Source organism: Pangasianodon hypophthalmus, chromosome 5, assembly GCF_027358585.1.
Source record: "Pangasianodon hypophthalmus isolate fPanHyp1 chromosome 5, fPanHyp1.pri, whole genome shotgun sequence".
Taxonomy (NCBI): Eukaryota; Metazoa; Chordata; class Actinopteri; order Siluriformes; family Pangasiidae; genus Pangasianodon; species Pangasianodon hypophthalmus.
Window position 1 is genome coordinate 12,900,716 of NC_069714.1, and position 17,385 is coordinate 12,918,100.

The 17,385-nt window shown below is 38.9% G+C and overlaps 1 protein-coding gene across 2 annotated transcripts in view; it reads right to left on the reverse strand.

Annotated features, from left to right (window-relative positions):
* Positions 1-7,174: 7,174 nt before the first annotated feature.
* Positions 7,175-17,385, reverse strand: part of col4a1 (collagen, type IV, alpha 1) — a 45,669-nt gene continuing 35,458 nt past the window's right edge. The window contains exons 37-52 of one of the 2 annotated variants that reach the window (XM_026910153.3): positions 16,821-16,960; positions 16,525-16,651; positions 14,010-14,090; positions 13,703-13,801; positions 13,385-13,435; positions 12,743-12,928; positions 12,481-12,614; positions 12,310-12,382; positions 11,914-11,985; positions 11,636-11,764; positions 11,418-11,516; positions 11,116-11,328; positions 10,818-10,995; positions 10,601-10,715; positions 10,311-10,483; positions 7,175-9,150 (exon numbers count right to left, since the gene is read on the reverse strand). In XM_026910153.3, coding sequence (XP_026765954.2) covers positions 9,069-9,150; positions 10,311-10,483; positions 10,601-10,715; positions 10,818-10,995; positions 11,116-11,328; positions 11,418-11,516; positions 11,636-11,764; positions 11,914-11,985; positions 12,310-12,382; positions 12,481-12,614; positions 12,743-12,928; positions 13,385-13,435; positions 13,703-13,801; positions 14,010-14,090; positions 16,525-16,651; positions 16,821-16,960 — 1,952 coding nt within the window. In that variant the 3' untranslated portion in view covers positions 7,175-9,068. Of the gene's footprint in view, positions 9,151-10,310; positions 10,484-10,600; positions 10,716-10,817; positions 10,996-11,115; positions 11,329-11,417; positions 11,517-11,635; positions 11,765-11,913; positions 11,986-12,309; positions 12,383-12,480; positions 12,615-12,742; positions 12,929-13,384; positions 13,436-13,702; positions 13,802-14,009; positions 14,091-16,520; positions 16,652-16,820; positions 16,961-17,385 lie in introns of both variants that reach the window. The other variant, XM_053233961.1, reaches the window with a different exon arrangement.

The window sequence follows — 17,385 nt, forward strand, 5'->3', positions numbered from 1 at the left end:
TTGACTTGGATTTGTGCTTTATGTTGACTTGGATTTGTGCATTATCATGATGGAAGATGAAAGTTTTCTTCACATTTCTTACAGAGTCCTGTCCTGAGTTTACACGGTATGGTGCGAAAAACAAAAAACATCCAGTGAGACAGAAACACCTTGTTGATTAGAGAGGTCAGAGAACAGTGACTTCTGACAGGAAAGCTATGCCAACTCAAATAACTACTCTTTACTACCATAGTGAGCAGAAAATGATCTCAGAACTCACAGCATATTGAACTTTGAGGGTAATAGACTACAACGGCGGAAGACCACATAGGGTTCCACTCCTGTCAGCCAAGAACAGCCAAGGAACCTGAGGCTACAGTGGGCACAGATTCACAAAAACTGGACAGTCGAAGATTGTAAAAAGACCAACCAATGTTTTTCCAGTCTTAAACTGTGTGTGTATGTGTGTGTGTATGGGTGGGTGAGTGGGTGTACTCAGCCATTCAGTCACCCACACACTCAGTAGTGACAAAACACCCTTTGATCTTGTATATCTGTGGTTGAGTTTGAATGTGTGAGTATGTGATACCTCTAATATTCAGACACCCTGAGGTAATGTTCCCTTGAGAGGTAAATAGTACCTCTGTTGTTTTTTTGATGCACTGTGTACATTCATGCTAGCAGGTGCACTCAAGTTCTAGGTGAGATTAGGCAATGGTTTTGGGAAAGCCACCTCTCTCACTTTTTCACACTGAGCCTCGGGCACCAGAATCAGCTCTTTGTTTACCTGCCACATAACACTGAGCGGGAGTAAATCTTCAAGAAACAGCGTGAAACAAAAGATGTTACAGAAAAATACGATGAGACCTGTTCACGGTGTACTTTTGGCAAAGGATGAGTGTTGGAAAAAGAACAAGAGAGGGAGGTGTGGTGTTAATACTCTCTTAGAATGGCTTGGAGTGTTTGTGAGAATAAGCATAAGAATACGAATAATCACCTGTGAGATTATATCAGTAATCCCTCCACTCTAAAAGTGTAAAGAATAAGAAAACACGTAATAAGATTTATAGCGAATGCAATACTTAAACATAATACAACATACAGGTTAAACATACAATCCAATAAAACCTAAAAAAAGTGTTGAATTGACGTTATCATAAGTGTAAATTATAACAATGTCCATTCAAGATCCATCAAAAATATAATCTGATCAACTTTCCCTATTATGGTAGAACCAGCAAGGAGAAGGCATTGCCTGTAAAAGGCATAGAAACTGCAACACCAATGCACTTTATTTCTCTAGTGACCTCACATCTCATCAATAAGCACATATGGCCAATTATAGGAGTAGATTCCATGAAGGCATTTTTCCCAAGTGACCTTGTACCATGCATTCACAAATGTTTACCCATGCTACCATACCTCAGTCATGAGACTATGCTCATTCAGCTGAGTGGTTGCCAAGAGGCAAGTTTGTTCAACCTCCATTGATATCAGTGTGGTGCACGTCAGAAAGATTAACAGGATTAGCTTCTTTTTTGAGTTATGGTTATCATGTTCTTCTCTCATGCTCCACGTCACTTTAAACTTTTATCTTATATTGTGTTATGTAATTACTTCACTCTCCTGGATATGTTTCTCATCCATGATTATATTTTAACAACTGAATGTTCAGATGAGACACTATGAGTTCACTGTACACTCACAAGCACACTCATCTACTTAAATTGACTTTTTTGAAAAATGGACCCCTCACCTAGATGTCCAGCCATTGAACTCTGCTCTTCCTGCTCGTGTTTAGTGTCTCCAATGGAATTTCACAACCTTGCTCAACTCCTCCACTGGCCACATAAACACTCACTATAGTAACTGTGAACCCAAGGACATACTTTAGACTAACACAAAAGCACAGCATGACAACGACAGAAACGACAGGGGAAAATAACCAGAGTGGGTTGAGAGTATCCTTCAAAGTGTGTGTCTTCTGAGTTTTATAGGTTTATACAGCACAGATATTTTATATGGCATCCTTTCATAGAATCCTATTACAGTGGTAAATATTTTACCTTCTTGGTTATGCTCATCTGACAAACCTTTGTTTAAAGAACATTTCAGAAGAACTTGGAGACAAATTTTGTGATAGCTAGAATTGCTTCCATTCTTTTTTCCATAGAAAAGACTGCAGAGCTTTGTTTAACACATTCTGGTTTTATGAGCATCATGTTTTTTCTTTCATTCACAGAAAAAGAATAGAAGGGAGGTCATTGATTCTCACTCATTACCTTGACACACCATTAAGTCATCCCTTCATATAGCCTATTTCTAAATACATGAATGGTTATGTCTGCATTTCCAATGTGCAGAGGGTAAGAACAAGCAATGAGTTTCCAGTAAAGACATAAGTCAAATATATTTCTTCTTTTATCTCATTCTTGAGCATGATGGATCTGTGTATGTGACTAAAGCTTTACATATATACACATACGCACAGCAGAATCCAAAAATAAGTTTATTCAGTCAGTCAGGAAACAGTCCACTAATCGCATGGTGAATTTGATACAAAATCAACGAAAACAAAGCAGAGAACCTAAAAAGAGTGCATATACATGACATTTTCAGAACTCTAAGTGCAACAGGTCTCAGCAATGAAGCCATGTGGTATAACACTGCTGCATTCCTGGGGTAATCTCTCTGGCAGTCTGTCCAAAATTTTAGCGCTGTATCGCCATCTGCAGTCAAATATGTGTCTCCACCTAGTGCATTTCTCATCCAGTTGTCTGCAGCTGCAATATCAAAAGGGTCTTCGGTCCACTGAAAATAAAGGCTGAACAGTAAACACTAAATCATGAAGAGGTTTTAGCACGTCCAAGGAAGGGAATGACTCCAAACTTCTTGGCCCTGTTACAATATGTACAGAGGAACCTAGTGACCTGTTAGTTAAGTTTTTCCATTGTCTATTCACTTGGTTAAGTTTTTCCACTGTCTATTCACTTGGAGATGATAATTAGGGGTAAGGCTATCACTGATGTTTAATTATTAGAAGAAGACTCTCCATACACAAGAGGTAAATTGATTGCCCAATCAGAGACACTGTCTTCCAGCAAATTGAATCTAATAACATACTGAAAACCAGCCTCTGCACTTTTCAACTCAGTATATGTTTTCATAGGACCTTTGAGGAAAAAAAAAGAATTTCTAATATTACAGTAAAGCCATGTGAAGCAGGAAGATCAGTTATGCAGTTTGGATGGAGATGGAAACAAAGCTTATGAGGCATACACATCTGTTCAAGAAGCCCCACTGGGAACTATGTAGAAGATTTTGTTTAAGCCTACAATGTAGATTTATTAACAAACTGGGCCACATCTGTATTCAATAACCATCATTGATGCAGCAGTATGGTGCACACCTGGATGACTGGAACCGAGGGAGGTTTGCACAAATGCAACAGTCTTTGATGTGTGTAGCATGTGACATTCTTTATACGTGGTTACATTTCATCAATACACTCCCAGTGAAGAGGATCTAGCACACATGGATGCAGTATATTCCCACATCCTTGGAGCCTTGTATATAGATACTATTAAAATTAAATCTTAAAAATAATAATAAAAAAGCACTCACCTAACGTGGTGTGAAATCAAGCCCTTTGAAGTTCTAAAGTACTGCTAATTCTGTTGATACATAAGCACTAAGAAGGGGTACTGAGCCACCAGGAGCCTTCATTTTTTAAAGGCATTTTTCATTAATACAAATGGCTTTGGAAGTGCGCTTTAGTAAATTGATCCTTGCGCTCCATGAAAGTAGAAGAGAGAGTTTCAGACAACTGCAGTCCCAAAAAGTGGCCAGAAACCTCAAATAACACACTTGTAGAATTTGGCCAACCAGGGAATAATACATTATTATGTATTGATCCCAACCAAGACTTGTGCAATCAACTACTGTACAAACCTTGTATTTAGACTTATTGACCCCATCTTTTATGGCACTTACATATTTCAGCTTATCAGCTGCTGAAAAACTAAATAGAAAATTAAAATAGAAAAACAGGTTTGATGTGCTTTTCTGTGGAAGCAAAGCAGATTAAAATATTGTTAATACAAACAATAGCATTTCTTTTAGTTCCTTGTTAATGAATGCCTGGAAGACAAATAGGGTGTTAGAGAGCTCATCTGACTCGTGACTAAACACACATAGTGCCACCTCACAGTCATGAAGGTTATTTTCCATTCATTACCTTTGAAGCTTAGACAACCCTTAAAACAAGTTTTGTGAAAACCTTTACCCCTCGTATCTTTTTAGAGAAGTTCTAACGGGGTAATGGTATTTGATAATTACCACATTAAATCTCTGATAATCAAACTAAGGTCTTAAACCCCATAATAAAAGATGCAACTCAACTTTAGACCTTCATCTCTATAGTCCTCTAGACCAGCAGTTTTCAAACTAGAGGCCAGTGAGATACTGGACAATTCAGTCTAGCCTCCATAGCTGATGGATTAATGTTGTAGTGGAAAATTCATCAAGCCAGGAGAGGATGTAGGAACAAAGGTCAGACTTATTCATATGCAATCCAAGATTCAGAGTCAAATAACTCTCAAAATTTTAATAAAAAGAAAAGACATAGTGTTACATCTGACAGTAATATGCATGAGTTCTATGGCATGAATAACTGTAAACAACTAATCAATATAAATTATTTCCCATGAGAAACAGCTCACAGGTAAACTACTCCTGCACTTTTAGTCCATGAAGCAACCAAAACACAAGCATAAGGCAAACAGCGCCCTCAAGTGTACCACTAGGGAAACAATAAGATTGCAAATACACCAAAATCTAACACCCATTCCATCTCCGGACATCCCATAACCTCCAAAAATAAAATAAAATAAAATAAATGGGTTGATGGAATATTATTTATAAAACCCTCTGCAAGACCCAACTTTCTAGCTAAACTCTCTAGCTCCCTCATTGTAAATCAGTTCACCCATCTAAGTTTTTGGACCCACACTGGTGCAGCGCAGACCTACAAACCACATGCTGCACGATTCTTAAAGAAATAAGAATCACAATTCCTTATCTTAGAATTAAGATTATGATTCTGACTCACAATTCCTTGACCAGTCTTGTGAGAGACAATACATAGGCTACATTTATTAAATTCTTACATTACTTACATTACTGTAGCAGAGCGTTGTAGCTACACTTTCCTTGCGAATAACAACATCTCTGCAGTTTGAATTTCAATTTTACTGGCACATTTGTATTGCAATAGCCTAATTTCTGACCGGAATTATCTGCAATTGATTATAAAACTGTAATCATATTAGGGAGCATAATGGGTGCCAGAGTTACAAGAAAACAGGCACTGGCATAACTTTCACTAGGGACATGTCTTGACCAGGAGCATATCCTGACCAGGGGCAAACTGGGAACAAAAATCAGCCAGGGAATTTGCTTTAAATTGACCCCCATAGATTTGTTCCAAATTGCATAAATGAACATGCACCAACTAGTATTACAACATAGGACTACACTGAAAAAATTAAACATAGCCATAACAAAAAACATAGCCATAAACAGCAAAGTGTTATGAATTTATTCTAGAACATTTTCTCTTTTACAGGATCCTGCAAAGGCTTGTTTCATTATTAGGCTTTTTATAAGTATGGCCTGCTTTCAATTAAACAACAGCAATCAAATAAACAATATGCTCGAGATGAAACATCTATACAGCTCATTTTTTATAGTTCAATAAATTCTTTAATGAAGTATTGACATGGTTGATTGGTAAGCAATTTTCTGCTCAAAATTTGATATGGTGAGGCAGCACTGGTGTTAACGTACAAGTTTATTTCTCCCATACGTTTTGACATAAAATACATAATGCACTATTATTATATTATGTAGTGTTGTGGAGTAAATAAGACTTAAAATACATCTGTATTGCTCCTAAAATGATCTCGATGCTCCTACATTTTCTGCTCTGGAGATATATATGTTATGAGGATCTGGTTTGATTCCTTCAGATGTGACTGAGTGACCCAATACTTCTACATGTTGTACATCAAAAATGCGTTTGCCTGTGTTCAGTTTGAGTCCTCTTTCTTTGAGTTTTTCAGTGATTTTTTTTTTTTTTAGCTTCTTTTCCAGCTCTTGTTTCATCTCTGCAAATACACTGACAACATCCAAGTATCATACTACACCAGGCAGCCCACATAATGTAGAGTATGTGGCCTTTTGGTAAGCTTCAGGTGCAATACATCATCCAAATGGGACCTTGCAAAAATGATAGCACCTGCAATGTCCGATGAAGGTTGCAAGAATTCTTGACTCATCCCAACCTCTCACACCTCCCACTGCTTAGTCATCCCAAATCCCCCACTTTCATTCATCCCACCCCTCTTCACTCATCCCTACCCCTCCCTCGCTCATCGCTAACTTGATGTTTACAATTTAGTTATTTTATTCTCAGAACACTTCTGTAATACTAAGCAATTGCAAATCATGAATACATGGGCCATGTCCCATGCTGCATACTATTATATTAAAAAGTGTATCCCTATACCATTAGCATTATTAGTATTTTGTACACAGAGGTTTGGAACACAGCATTGAATACTAAAATTATGCACATGCAACTGAAGGTAATGTGAGGCAATACAAGCCTGGTGCATATAACAAGTGACAAGGAAACTTGTTAGCATTCAGGACAGAAACCTGTTATATGGTGGAATATACTGTGACACTGAAGCAACAGGGTCATTTACACATACATACAAATGTATACAAAAAAACATTTTGTATAAAACAAGTTTTATATAGGTTTTATATAAAAACATATATTTATATAGTATTTTACATGTAAACGGAAGGTTGTGGTAACAATCACATTACCACATGAGAACCTGGAAGGCTTTGTCTAAACAGATGTCAATGTCTGGTAATACACTGCTCTTTGTAGAAACCTTTATGCCTGCAGTAATACGATATGGATCACTTCCTGTGCGTGTGCTGTTGCAGTGCCAGCTGTATAGCTGTTAACCTTTAGTTATGAAAAATGAGACATCCTTCTTCAGACCTAGGTTCTAAAAATGAACAGAACAGGTTAATATGCATGAACATCCATTATCTGTATTTTACTAACACATCTTGTTACCAGCAAGTTGCCTTTCTGAAAATAATAGACAGCGAAAAATGGACAAACTGATTTATTGTATGTTTTCAATACAGAAGGGAGAAAGACACAAAAAAGCTGTGCTTGAAAACCCCATCCATCTGTGTATGCTTCCATGAATCACAGTGGTGAGCAAGTGCTTTTAATACTGCAACTCAACATTCACAGGGAAGACAACACCAGCAAAAACCCCAAACCACAATAACTTGTAAGTGGGGTCAGTGTCATTTCATGAAAGAATACAATCAGTTGGTGTGAGATAAACCAGGATAAGCATTTTATGGGCACTCTAGAGTAAATCTTTATAAAACAAATGCGGAAACACTAGAGGAAGTCTCTTGTAATTTATGAGGATTTACAGCCTCAAATTCATTAAAGATAATTTTAGAATACATAGATGGCAAACTGAAACAGTGGCATAGTTTTAACTGAATATATTCCTTGTGGAATTTATAGGGGACCCTGAAAAATATAACATTTTATAGTCAAGTATATTCAGTGTAAAACTAGGTATGTGCATATTCTTTGGTCTAGCATTCAATTACCACTCAAGACAGCAAAAGGAATTTGAGGCACATGGAGTCTAGCAAGAACAACAATCTAATGTCTTGCAGAGGATGAGCAAACAAAAGGTTTGGCCACAGACAGATGACACATAGCAAGCCACATTATTGTTGAAGATTGATGAAAAGAGCATGGCAACTTTAGTCAGTTTTTATTATCACCTGCATAGGATAACTTTTAAAGCTGGCCTTGGAAAGTGCAGCTAGTCACATGTAAACACGTTCAGCTTCAGATTAGTGAAGAATGCAAGAGTGTTTTTTTTAATCAAGGAATCTACCCATTAGGTTGAGAACATGTATCAAAAGTATTTGACTTAAAATTGCTCAAGAAGCTATGTGTCTTGAAAGGACTCATACCATTGAGATACACTGCTGTGTGTATGATTGAGACCTGATCAGACAAAGTGGGAAAATGTCCTCAGTATAGGGAGGTATGACCACTGAGGGATGGCAAAATGCACACACACAGTGCACACTGTTTGCGAAAATGCTGATATTGCTTGTCGATGTAAACATGTTTATCCCCACTGCACTCCCTGGCACCGAACTAATAATCACACATTTCAAAGCTATACACAGATATATGCCTACTAAAGCATATAGTGCTAAATACTACAATTCACCATTATGTGCCTTAATCAAATTGCAGATTATATTGTGACTTGGTCAACAGAGTCGAAATGGCCTTATACAAAATGCGCCCTTGGTCTCATTGTACTCTTATAGCTTTCATAAATAACTCTGACAAAATTAAATGCATTTACCTGAAGAGATTATGTTGACAAAATGTTAATTATTAAACAAAGCTATATATTTACAACAGAGCTCAAAGTACATCCTGGCTGCTGGACTACATAAAGGACAGACATAACTTATAGTGTATTACTAGAAAGAAAACCCAAATCTCTGAAGTTAGTATATGATAATGACAAACTGAGTGAAAAAAGAGATAGGATACTTATTTTTGGTGTAGTTAAGTAAACTGGGCAAAACAGTACTTAGCATTTGAACCAAGAGAATAGCTGTATTCATTAAAACATGATTCAGAAGACTTGTTTTCAAAATGGCAGCCTGTTTACTAATAGATTCAGTGCAATTGCAAACAGGTGTCATTTATTTAGGAAAGACAATGAAGATATTAATGTAGTGTTCTATATGGAGCAGAGGCACCAGGTTTTGGGGTCCCATCGCTCTGGACCTTCTTATTTCATTTCGATCAGCATTCTTAAGTCTGAAAGAACACTTTCTAAGTCCATCTCCTCTCTCTCTCTGTGAAGTAGCACCATGCTGTTTTTCTTTTGTAAAACTGGAACATAAAAGCCAAATGCAGAAGGAGGAGTGTGATCAGGCTAAGTCCTCTTCATGCACACTTGACACCTACTGATGTGAGTTCGCAGATTCCCAGCCTTTAGTGTGGTGGGGACAGGTTTGCTGCAAATAGATATGGAAATTAATCAAGGGAATTTAAGCTTGAATTATCAAAAACACAGCAAAGCAGCCAGACAGATAGCTAATATTAGATTGAGAGACAATTAGCAGAATGTGACAGCTTTGGAAGAAGTCACTCCGATATACACATTTTCCAAGTTACAGAGAGCAAATAAGAGTCAAAATCTCTCCGATCTCTCATGACACCATTCCCAGTAAGCACCACCTGACTATAGACCATTATCCATTACAGACTGGCCAGACTGAAATTATGTATAAAAGGATGTGGGTCCTTTTTAATCTGACACCCTAGTCTGCCATGATTTGGATCCCAATTATTCATCCTCTGAAGGCTATATTAAGTTTAATGTATGCAACCACAACAGTCATCTTTTCAATGTCATCTAAAGGTCTGGATCTTTCACCCTTCTAACCAAAATCTAGCTGTCCTATTAACATTACAGCTTTTAAATGTCTTTTGCTCACTGTGTATACCAAACCTCATTGGCATAAAGGTACAGTCATCACAGGTGGAAGTTTACAAACATGCATAGATTGGTATTTAATGACTGATAGTTGATAAATGTTTCTGACATGAGTTGATGTAATAGCTGTTGTCAAAACACAACATTCATTTTGAGACAATTAATTTGTGCAAGCAAATGAATGCCTTTAGCCCACAATAACACTCCTTTCTCATGATGTTCTCAAACACAGCCAGAAAAATTGAAATTTCATTAAGATAATCACATTGTATTGCATCATGGGCAGCTTCAGGAAGGGCTTTAATAACCTAAGTCATCAGATATAAGCACTGAACCATGGAAGTTCATGGAACATGGAACATGTTCCTGTTCCAGCCCTTTACAGATTTATACAACATTTGCATAAACGAGTGTTCTGCTGCCCTCTAGTGACTGAAAAAATACATTTGCTTTCATCCTAAATTCCCAGGGGTGCAATTATGATAACAATTCTGGCTTACTTTAGATATTAGGACCAAATACGGATCTGTTCTGGAATAAATGGAATGGAATAAATTGCATCTGTAAAGAAGGATGTAGTTCTATGCAGTTATCGAAAACCAATTTTCAGAGTTGAATTTAGAGGGCTTTCCAGCATATATTAAGAGTGGAAGAATATTAGAATTTGCAAATATCTACCTAAACATCTCATTATCCTCGATGGTGGCCAACCAGAAGCTGTAGGAGTTAGCATAGTAGTTGCAGGTGCCGCGGCCATGACACTCAATGAAGGGAGCAGAGCGGAACTCCTCCAGACAGGAGCCAGGAGAGGCCAGAGCCTGACCAGAGCCCTCAGCACCTGCACTGGTGTGCTGAAACAAAGACAGAAAGCATGGCACATTGATCAGCACTTCATTGTTCAGAGCTCAATTATTACATGTATAAATTCATAATCCAGAATTGACCCTGTGTTTGCTGTTTTCTCTCACCATGACAAAGGAATAACCAATCCACAGAGATATCCAGCCGTGAGGGCAGGGTGGGATGGCTACAGTCTGACTGTGCACAGCAATCACCATGGCAGGAGCCTCACACACTGCACATCTATGGGAGGACACACACACACACACACAAACATCACTACAGCTAGCTACACCAAGACATTCAGTTGCCCACTCTCAGACATGGACACAGAAACACACTGACCTGCTGATGAAAGGTTTTATGCTCTCGCCAGTGATAGGAGCCATACTCATAGGCATGGGCTCAGGAGATGTGAGCCAGTAGGAATAGTCATTACGAGAAGCAAAGTTACACACATTGTTGATGTTGCAGAAGAGGAATGGCATGGGGCTGAATTTCCTCAAGCAGCTACCGGCCGTACCTGTGAAAAAGGCAAGCAATTGATTATTCATTTGGAAATATCTAATTATATAGTTTCCTATTTATTTGGCAGGTCCCCAATTTGCTTCATCCACAGTGAGAATGTTTGTGCAACACTGACCCAGGTCTTGGCCATGGGATCGCTCATTTCCCTGGACGTACAGGAGGGAGTACCCATCATAGATCAGAGTGGTGCCTTGTGGACACAGGGGCACTTCGATGGACTGACTGTGCCGAGTCACTAGGAAGCCATGGTCCATGGAAGAGGGTCCAGGAGGGCCAACCTGACCTGGGATACCATCAGGACCCGGGGGGCCTGGATATCCTCTGGATCCTAAAGGAAGCAGAGTAAAATACAAATGACAGTGGGAGAGTGTGACGTGGCCAAAATTGCACAAATTGTGAGGATGCAAGCTCATATACCAGAGGGTCCAGTATGCCCAGGTTCTCCTTTAGCGCCCGGAAACCCATTGTATCCTGGTACCCCATCCTCTCCTTTAATACCCTGTATACCAATCAATCCTTAATAGGTAAGAGAATGAGAGAAAGGGAGATACACAAGTCATAAGTAAGTAATATTCAATATGGTTTTCTGAAGCACTGTTTTTGTCTTAACAATGTTTGCTTGTAAGATCATTTACCTTGCTGTCCTTTTGGTCCAGGATTCCCTTGAGGCCCTGGTAAACCTTGGGGACCCTGTGGTCCTTGCAAACCAATGTCTCCTTTTATAAAGATACTGGGTCCTGGAGGTCCAGGAGGGCCATCATTACCTAGAATATTACATATTATCATGAAAGAAATTATTTATAAGACAGACTTGAAAAAATGTTAATTGCCAAATGTGTACATAATAGTATTTATCATGCAGTAGTAACCCAACAGCATTCATAGATTATAAAAATAGTATTATTCCACTTACCTTTAGCCCCTGGAAATCCTCTATCACCAATCTCTCCTTTGAAACCAGTCAATCCATTCTCACCCTTTAATCCTGAGAAAAACATGTTGCAATGCAATTATATATATATATATATATATATATATATATATATATATATATATATATATATAGTTAATTAGCAATACTTAATGACACAAAATTGATACAAAAAGAGCAACAAAATAATAAGCATGCCTATTTTTCTGCTCTTCTGAAATGCTAAATCGCATTGTACTGTTATCGTCCAGCACAAAACACAGCAGAATATATTCAATCTCTTATCCCTTGTTATTTATTGCAGATTTGACAAGTACAACAATACAGACATAATTAGTTACAGTATTTGTTCAATTCAACCTTCATTATAGCTCTCACCTTGGAAGCCAGGAAGGCCCGGAGCTCCCATTTCACCCTTTAGTCCTTGATAGCCTGGTAAGCCAGGTTCACCCTGAATAACACGTAACACACAATTATGAAATATGTTGTTGATCTTGTTGAATTCCATTTTAAAAAATTTTTATGCCTTCTGCACCAAATTTAACTTACAGGTTGGCCAGTGAAACCTTTATCTCCTTTCAAACCATGAGGACCCTGTATGCCTTGGAAACCTTTTTCTCCTTTCTCTCCTTTAGCTCCAGGACTACCTGGAACACCTGATGGACCTGGAGCACCAGTCTGCCCTACATGTGGAAAAAAATAATAAATTATACTATCCACTAGATTTAATTTATATTGCTACATTGGTCTATTATATAGACTACTCACTATAACAGTGTCTCTAATCCATAGTAAAGCAGAAGAGGTTTACCTGGCTCTCCAGGCTCTCCCTGAGCTCCTTTCTCCCCTTTAGTCCCCTCCATTGATAGCCCTGGTAGTCCTCTTTCACCAGGTCGACCCTGAATACCTTGGTATCCTGGCAGGCCTTTCTCTCCTTTGGTTCCAGGAACACCAGGGCTTCCAGGCATGCCAGGGGGACCTGGGTTACCTTTTTCCCCTAAGGATGGAAGAGGAGCTTTCTAGTACAAACCAAGAACAGCTCAATATCCAGGCCAAATTCTGAAATATTTTGCTGCCATTGTACGTTGTATTTGCTGGATTTTCTTAGGCTATAAATGGCTGTACTAGTAACAGATGATTTGGTTGATATGGCTGCAAACTGTTTCCAATTTTTCCAGTTTTACTACGTGTTCTGTCTGAAAGGTATTTTGTGCCAAAAGAGCTTTGAACCATGGTTCTAAAGAAAGAAAAAAAAACACTGGAAAATTGAGAGTTTTAAATATATATTTAAATATTATAAATATTAATATGAAGAAACCCCTAAACCTCACTGGAAGGGTGGACTTAATGTGTTACTGTAATACTTCTGTATTTTCTATTTGTGTCCTATGTGCAAGATGATGCACATGTAGTTTAGGAATTGTCAATTCATCCAGGTAGATCAGAAGCTGACCTTTTTCGCCTGCCTGCCCAGGGGTTCCAGGAAAGCCTCTACCAGGTAAGCCTAAAGAAGAAAAATCACACAATCAACAAATTTCTTTTCACTGCATGTACTACATACCTGTTTATGTTAAAAATTACAGACTAATCTTGGAACTAATTCTTTAAGTATAATTTCTATCTCTGCAATATTTCTAACATTCACATATATAGTTATGTTCACATCTTTATTTGCATCTGCATAGACTCCATAAATATTGCATGGTTATTTATCCTTTTATCACTTCCAAGCTAGTCTTCTTCTTTGTCAAAACAATGTTTTTTCACCAACCTGGTTCACCCCTCTCCCCAGCAGCTCCAGGGACTCCATCTGTTCCTGGCTCTCCTTTCTTCCCTTGTGACCCTTGGGGACCCTGCAGACCAGGTTCACCTGGACACAGAAACATGTAGAAACCTGTACTTGTAGAAAACTGTTCTTGGAAAGTGTGTTATTTTCTTCATAATCTCAGAAGAGACATACACTGGAATAATGAACAAAATAACTGCACGATAAAGTAAATGTTGCAGCGTACAAACACAAACATGTCAGCTTAAAATTATTATGCATTTATCCATGATCAGAAGGTCTTTTTACCCACCTGACCGTCCTTCAAGACCAGGCTGCCCTGGTAATCCAGGTAACCCAATGGCTCCTTTTTCACCTGGTACCCCAGGGCTACCTGTTCAGACAGCAAAAATATTTGTATTTGATGAAAGTAAGCAATGTACATTCAGTGGGCCATATGAAATGTTGAGTTAATTGCACATTGTGAGGAATTAAAACAGAAATGGCACACATCAGTATTCAGTCCTCAGATATAATTACAGACTTAAGCACTATTCAGAAGTTACATGAGAGTTGTGAACACAGAGTGGAGTTTGCCTAAAACAGAGGTATGTCTTGCTTAGGCTTGATTCTGACCTGGGACCCTTAACCCAATTTTTTTGCACAGTATCATTATATTGTTTTACATTATTAAATAAAAAATAAAAAAAAACCTTGTGATTAATGCGATAATTACCACACAGATTATTCATGCAGCAACATTTTGACAATATACTAGATTCCTATTAAATGTTTATTTGAATGCTTGTCATCTAATTCATAATAGGCTTTTTAATTTTTCATTTTGAATTCATATACTCATATTAAATCTTTTATTACATTCTTCAGTCTACATTTTATATCCCTGATCGTTTTGGGCTTAAAGGCAATTGCTTATGTTTAAATGTTTAAAGCTGGAGGTCTAGACATTATTTAAAAACCCATCTCTTATACTTCTACTCAGGAAAAATTTGGCAACTGCTTCTGGGTGTGAACCACAAATAGGTGACTTGCAAAGTCTGAATGGTGCACACAGAAAAGCAATTCAAGCAGGTGTGTAAGCTGACTCTGAATATGTGTAACTTTCCCCTTATAAATATTGGCATAACTTTCGAAGATAGTGTTAATCAGCAATTGGTCATCTATGATAACAAAGCATGATAAAATCATGGTGTGACCAACACTACACCACCATCTTGAACTATACTTAGGAGTGTCAATGGATGACACATTACTGATAGCTTATGGTATGGAGGATCACATGGGATTAATAAAATACAGTCCATTTTTAAGACAGAGAAGAGAGGAAAAAAGACCAAGGCAGGATCAGATTCACTAGCGTTCATTTTCATTAACTGCTTTATCCTATTCAGGGTTGTGGTGGATCTGCAGCCTACCCCAGTAACACTGGGTTTAGGGGCAATTTAGTGTAACTAATCTATGAGGAAACCCACACTGACACAAAGGAAGTATGCAAAACACTGAGATCTGAATTGAACAGGGGAAACTGTGGATATGAAGCGGCTGGCAATTCTACCCACTACACCACCATGTCACCAACAAGCTACACTATACTGCCAAAAGTTTTGGGACGTCTGCCTTTACATTCACATGAACTTTAATGACATCCTATTCTTAATCCGTAGGGTTTAATATGGAGTTGGCCCACTCTTTGCAGCTATAACAGCTTCAACTCTTCTGGGAAGCCTTTCCACAAGGTTTAGGAGTGTGTTTATGGGAATTTTTGACCATTCTTCTAGAAGCGCATTCTTCTTCTGGCTCGCAGTCTCCGCTCTAATTCATCCACACCAAACTCGCTCATCCATGTCTTTATGGACCTTGCTTTGTGCACTGGTGCGCAGTCATGTTGGAACAGGAAAGGGCCATCCCCAAACTGTTCCCACAAAATTGGGAGCATGAAATTGTCCAAAATATCTTGGTATGCTGAAGCATTAAGAGTTCCTTTCACTGGAACTAAGGGGCCAAGCCCAACCCCTGAAAAACAACCCCACACCATAAGCCCCCCTCCACCAAACTTTACACTTGGCACAATGCAGTCAGGCAAGTACCGTTCTCCTGGCAACCACCAAACCCAGACTCATCCATCGGATTGCCAGACAGAGAAGCGCGATTTGTCACTCCAGAGAACACGTCTCCACTGCTCTAGAGTCCAGTGGCAGTGTGCTTTACACCACTGCATCCGACACTTTGCATTGCACTTGGTGCAGTAAGGCTTGGATGCAGCTGCTCGGCCATGGAAACCCATTCCATGAAGCTCTCTACGCACTGTTCTTGAGCTAATCTGAAGGCCACATGAAGTTTGGAGGTCTGTAGCTATTGACTCTGCAGAAAGTTGGTGACTTCTGCGCACTGTGTGCCTCAGCATGCGCTGACCCCGCTCTGTGATTTTACGTGGCCTACCTCTTCGTGGCTGAGTTGCTGTTGTTCCCAATTGCTTCCACTTTGTTAGAATACCACTAACAGTTGACCGTGGAATATTTAGTAGTGAGGAAATTTCACGAATGGACTTATTGCACAGGTGGCAACCTATCACGGTACCACACTTGAATTCACTGAGCTCCTGAGAGCGACCCATTCTTTCACAAATGTTTGTAGAAGCAGTCTGCATGCCTAGGTGCTTGATTTTATACACCTGTGTCCATGGAAGTGATTGGAACACCTGAATTCAATGATTTGGAGGGGTGTCCCAAAATTTTTTGCAATATAGTGTATTTTATGCTACAGTATATTAACCAGCATATGAGACATTAGAGAGAAATGGAACTTGCCTGGGTAACCAATTGGGCCTATGTCTCCTTTTGGCCCTGCTGTTCCAGGTGTGCCTGGGATTCCCATGGAACCTTTCACTCCCTTTTGTCCAGACTCCCCAGGAAAACCAGGTTGGCCCATTTCACCCTATATGTAGAGGAAACAGGGAGTACACATCATAAACATCTCAATGAATGGTCTGAGCTACCTCTTTTAATATAATATTTTTAAAGCAGACTTTCTTTTCTGAAAACATTTGAAAAGTAATGCCCATGCATTTGACCAACACACATAATGTCTGCACATAAATATGTACCTTCTCACCAGGGAGGCCAGGAATTCCTATTCCTGGCAGACCTACTTCTCCCTTTTCACCTTTGATTCCTGGATCACCCTTAAACCCGTGATGGCCAGGCTGCCCAGCAACACCTTTACTGCCTTTTGGCCCAGATGATCCTGCAAACCCACATATCAATAGGTCACTACCAGTGGTGGCTCATCCATACAGGAATATGGTGGGGTGCTGCACTACATGTGTCAGCCATTTAACAAATGTTAATCTTCATAGACCTCATTCACAACTAAATACATCTTGAATTCCATTGAAATAGTAATTACCTCTTTTGAGCGACCAACAGTTTAAAAAAAATATTGCTATCTGACAGATTCCTTTCATTTGCTTGCCTTTCTAGATGCGCAATTGTGGGGCTCCCTGCCCCATTTAGCATCCAGTGAGTTATTACTGCATCTAGTGGTCAAAAATTGTAACTGCAACAAGCGCTAACAAAGGTCCATTAGGGCAGGAATCCTGCCGTCCCATGATAGGGGGAGAAGCAGGGGACAGAAAAGTTAATAGGATTGCCAAATTGGGCTAGTTTAAA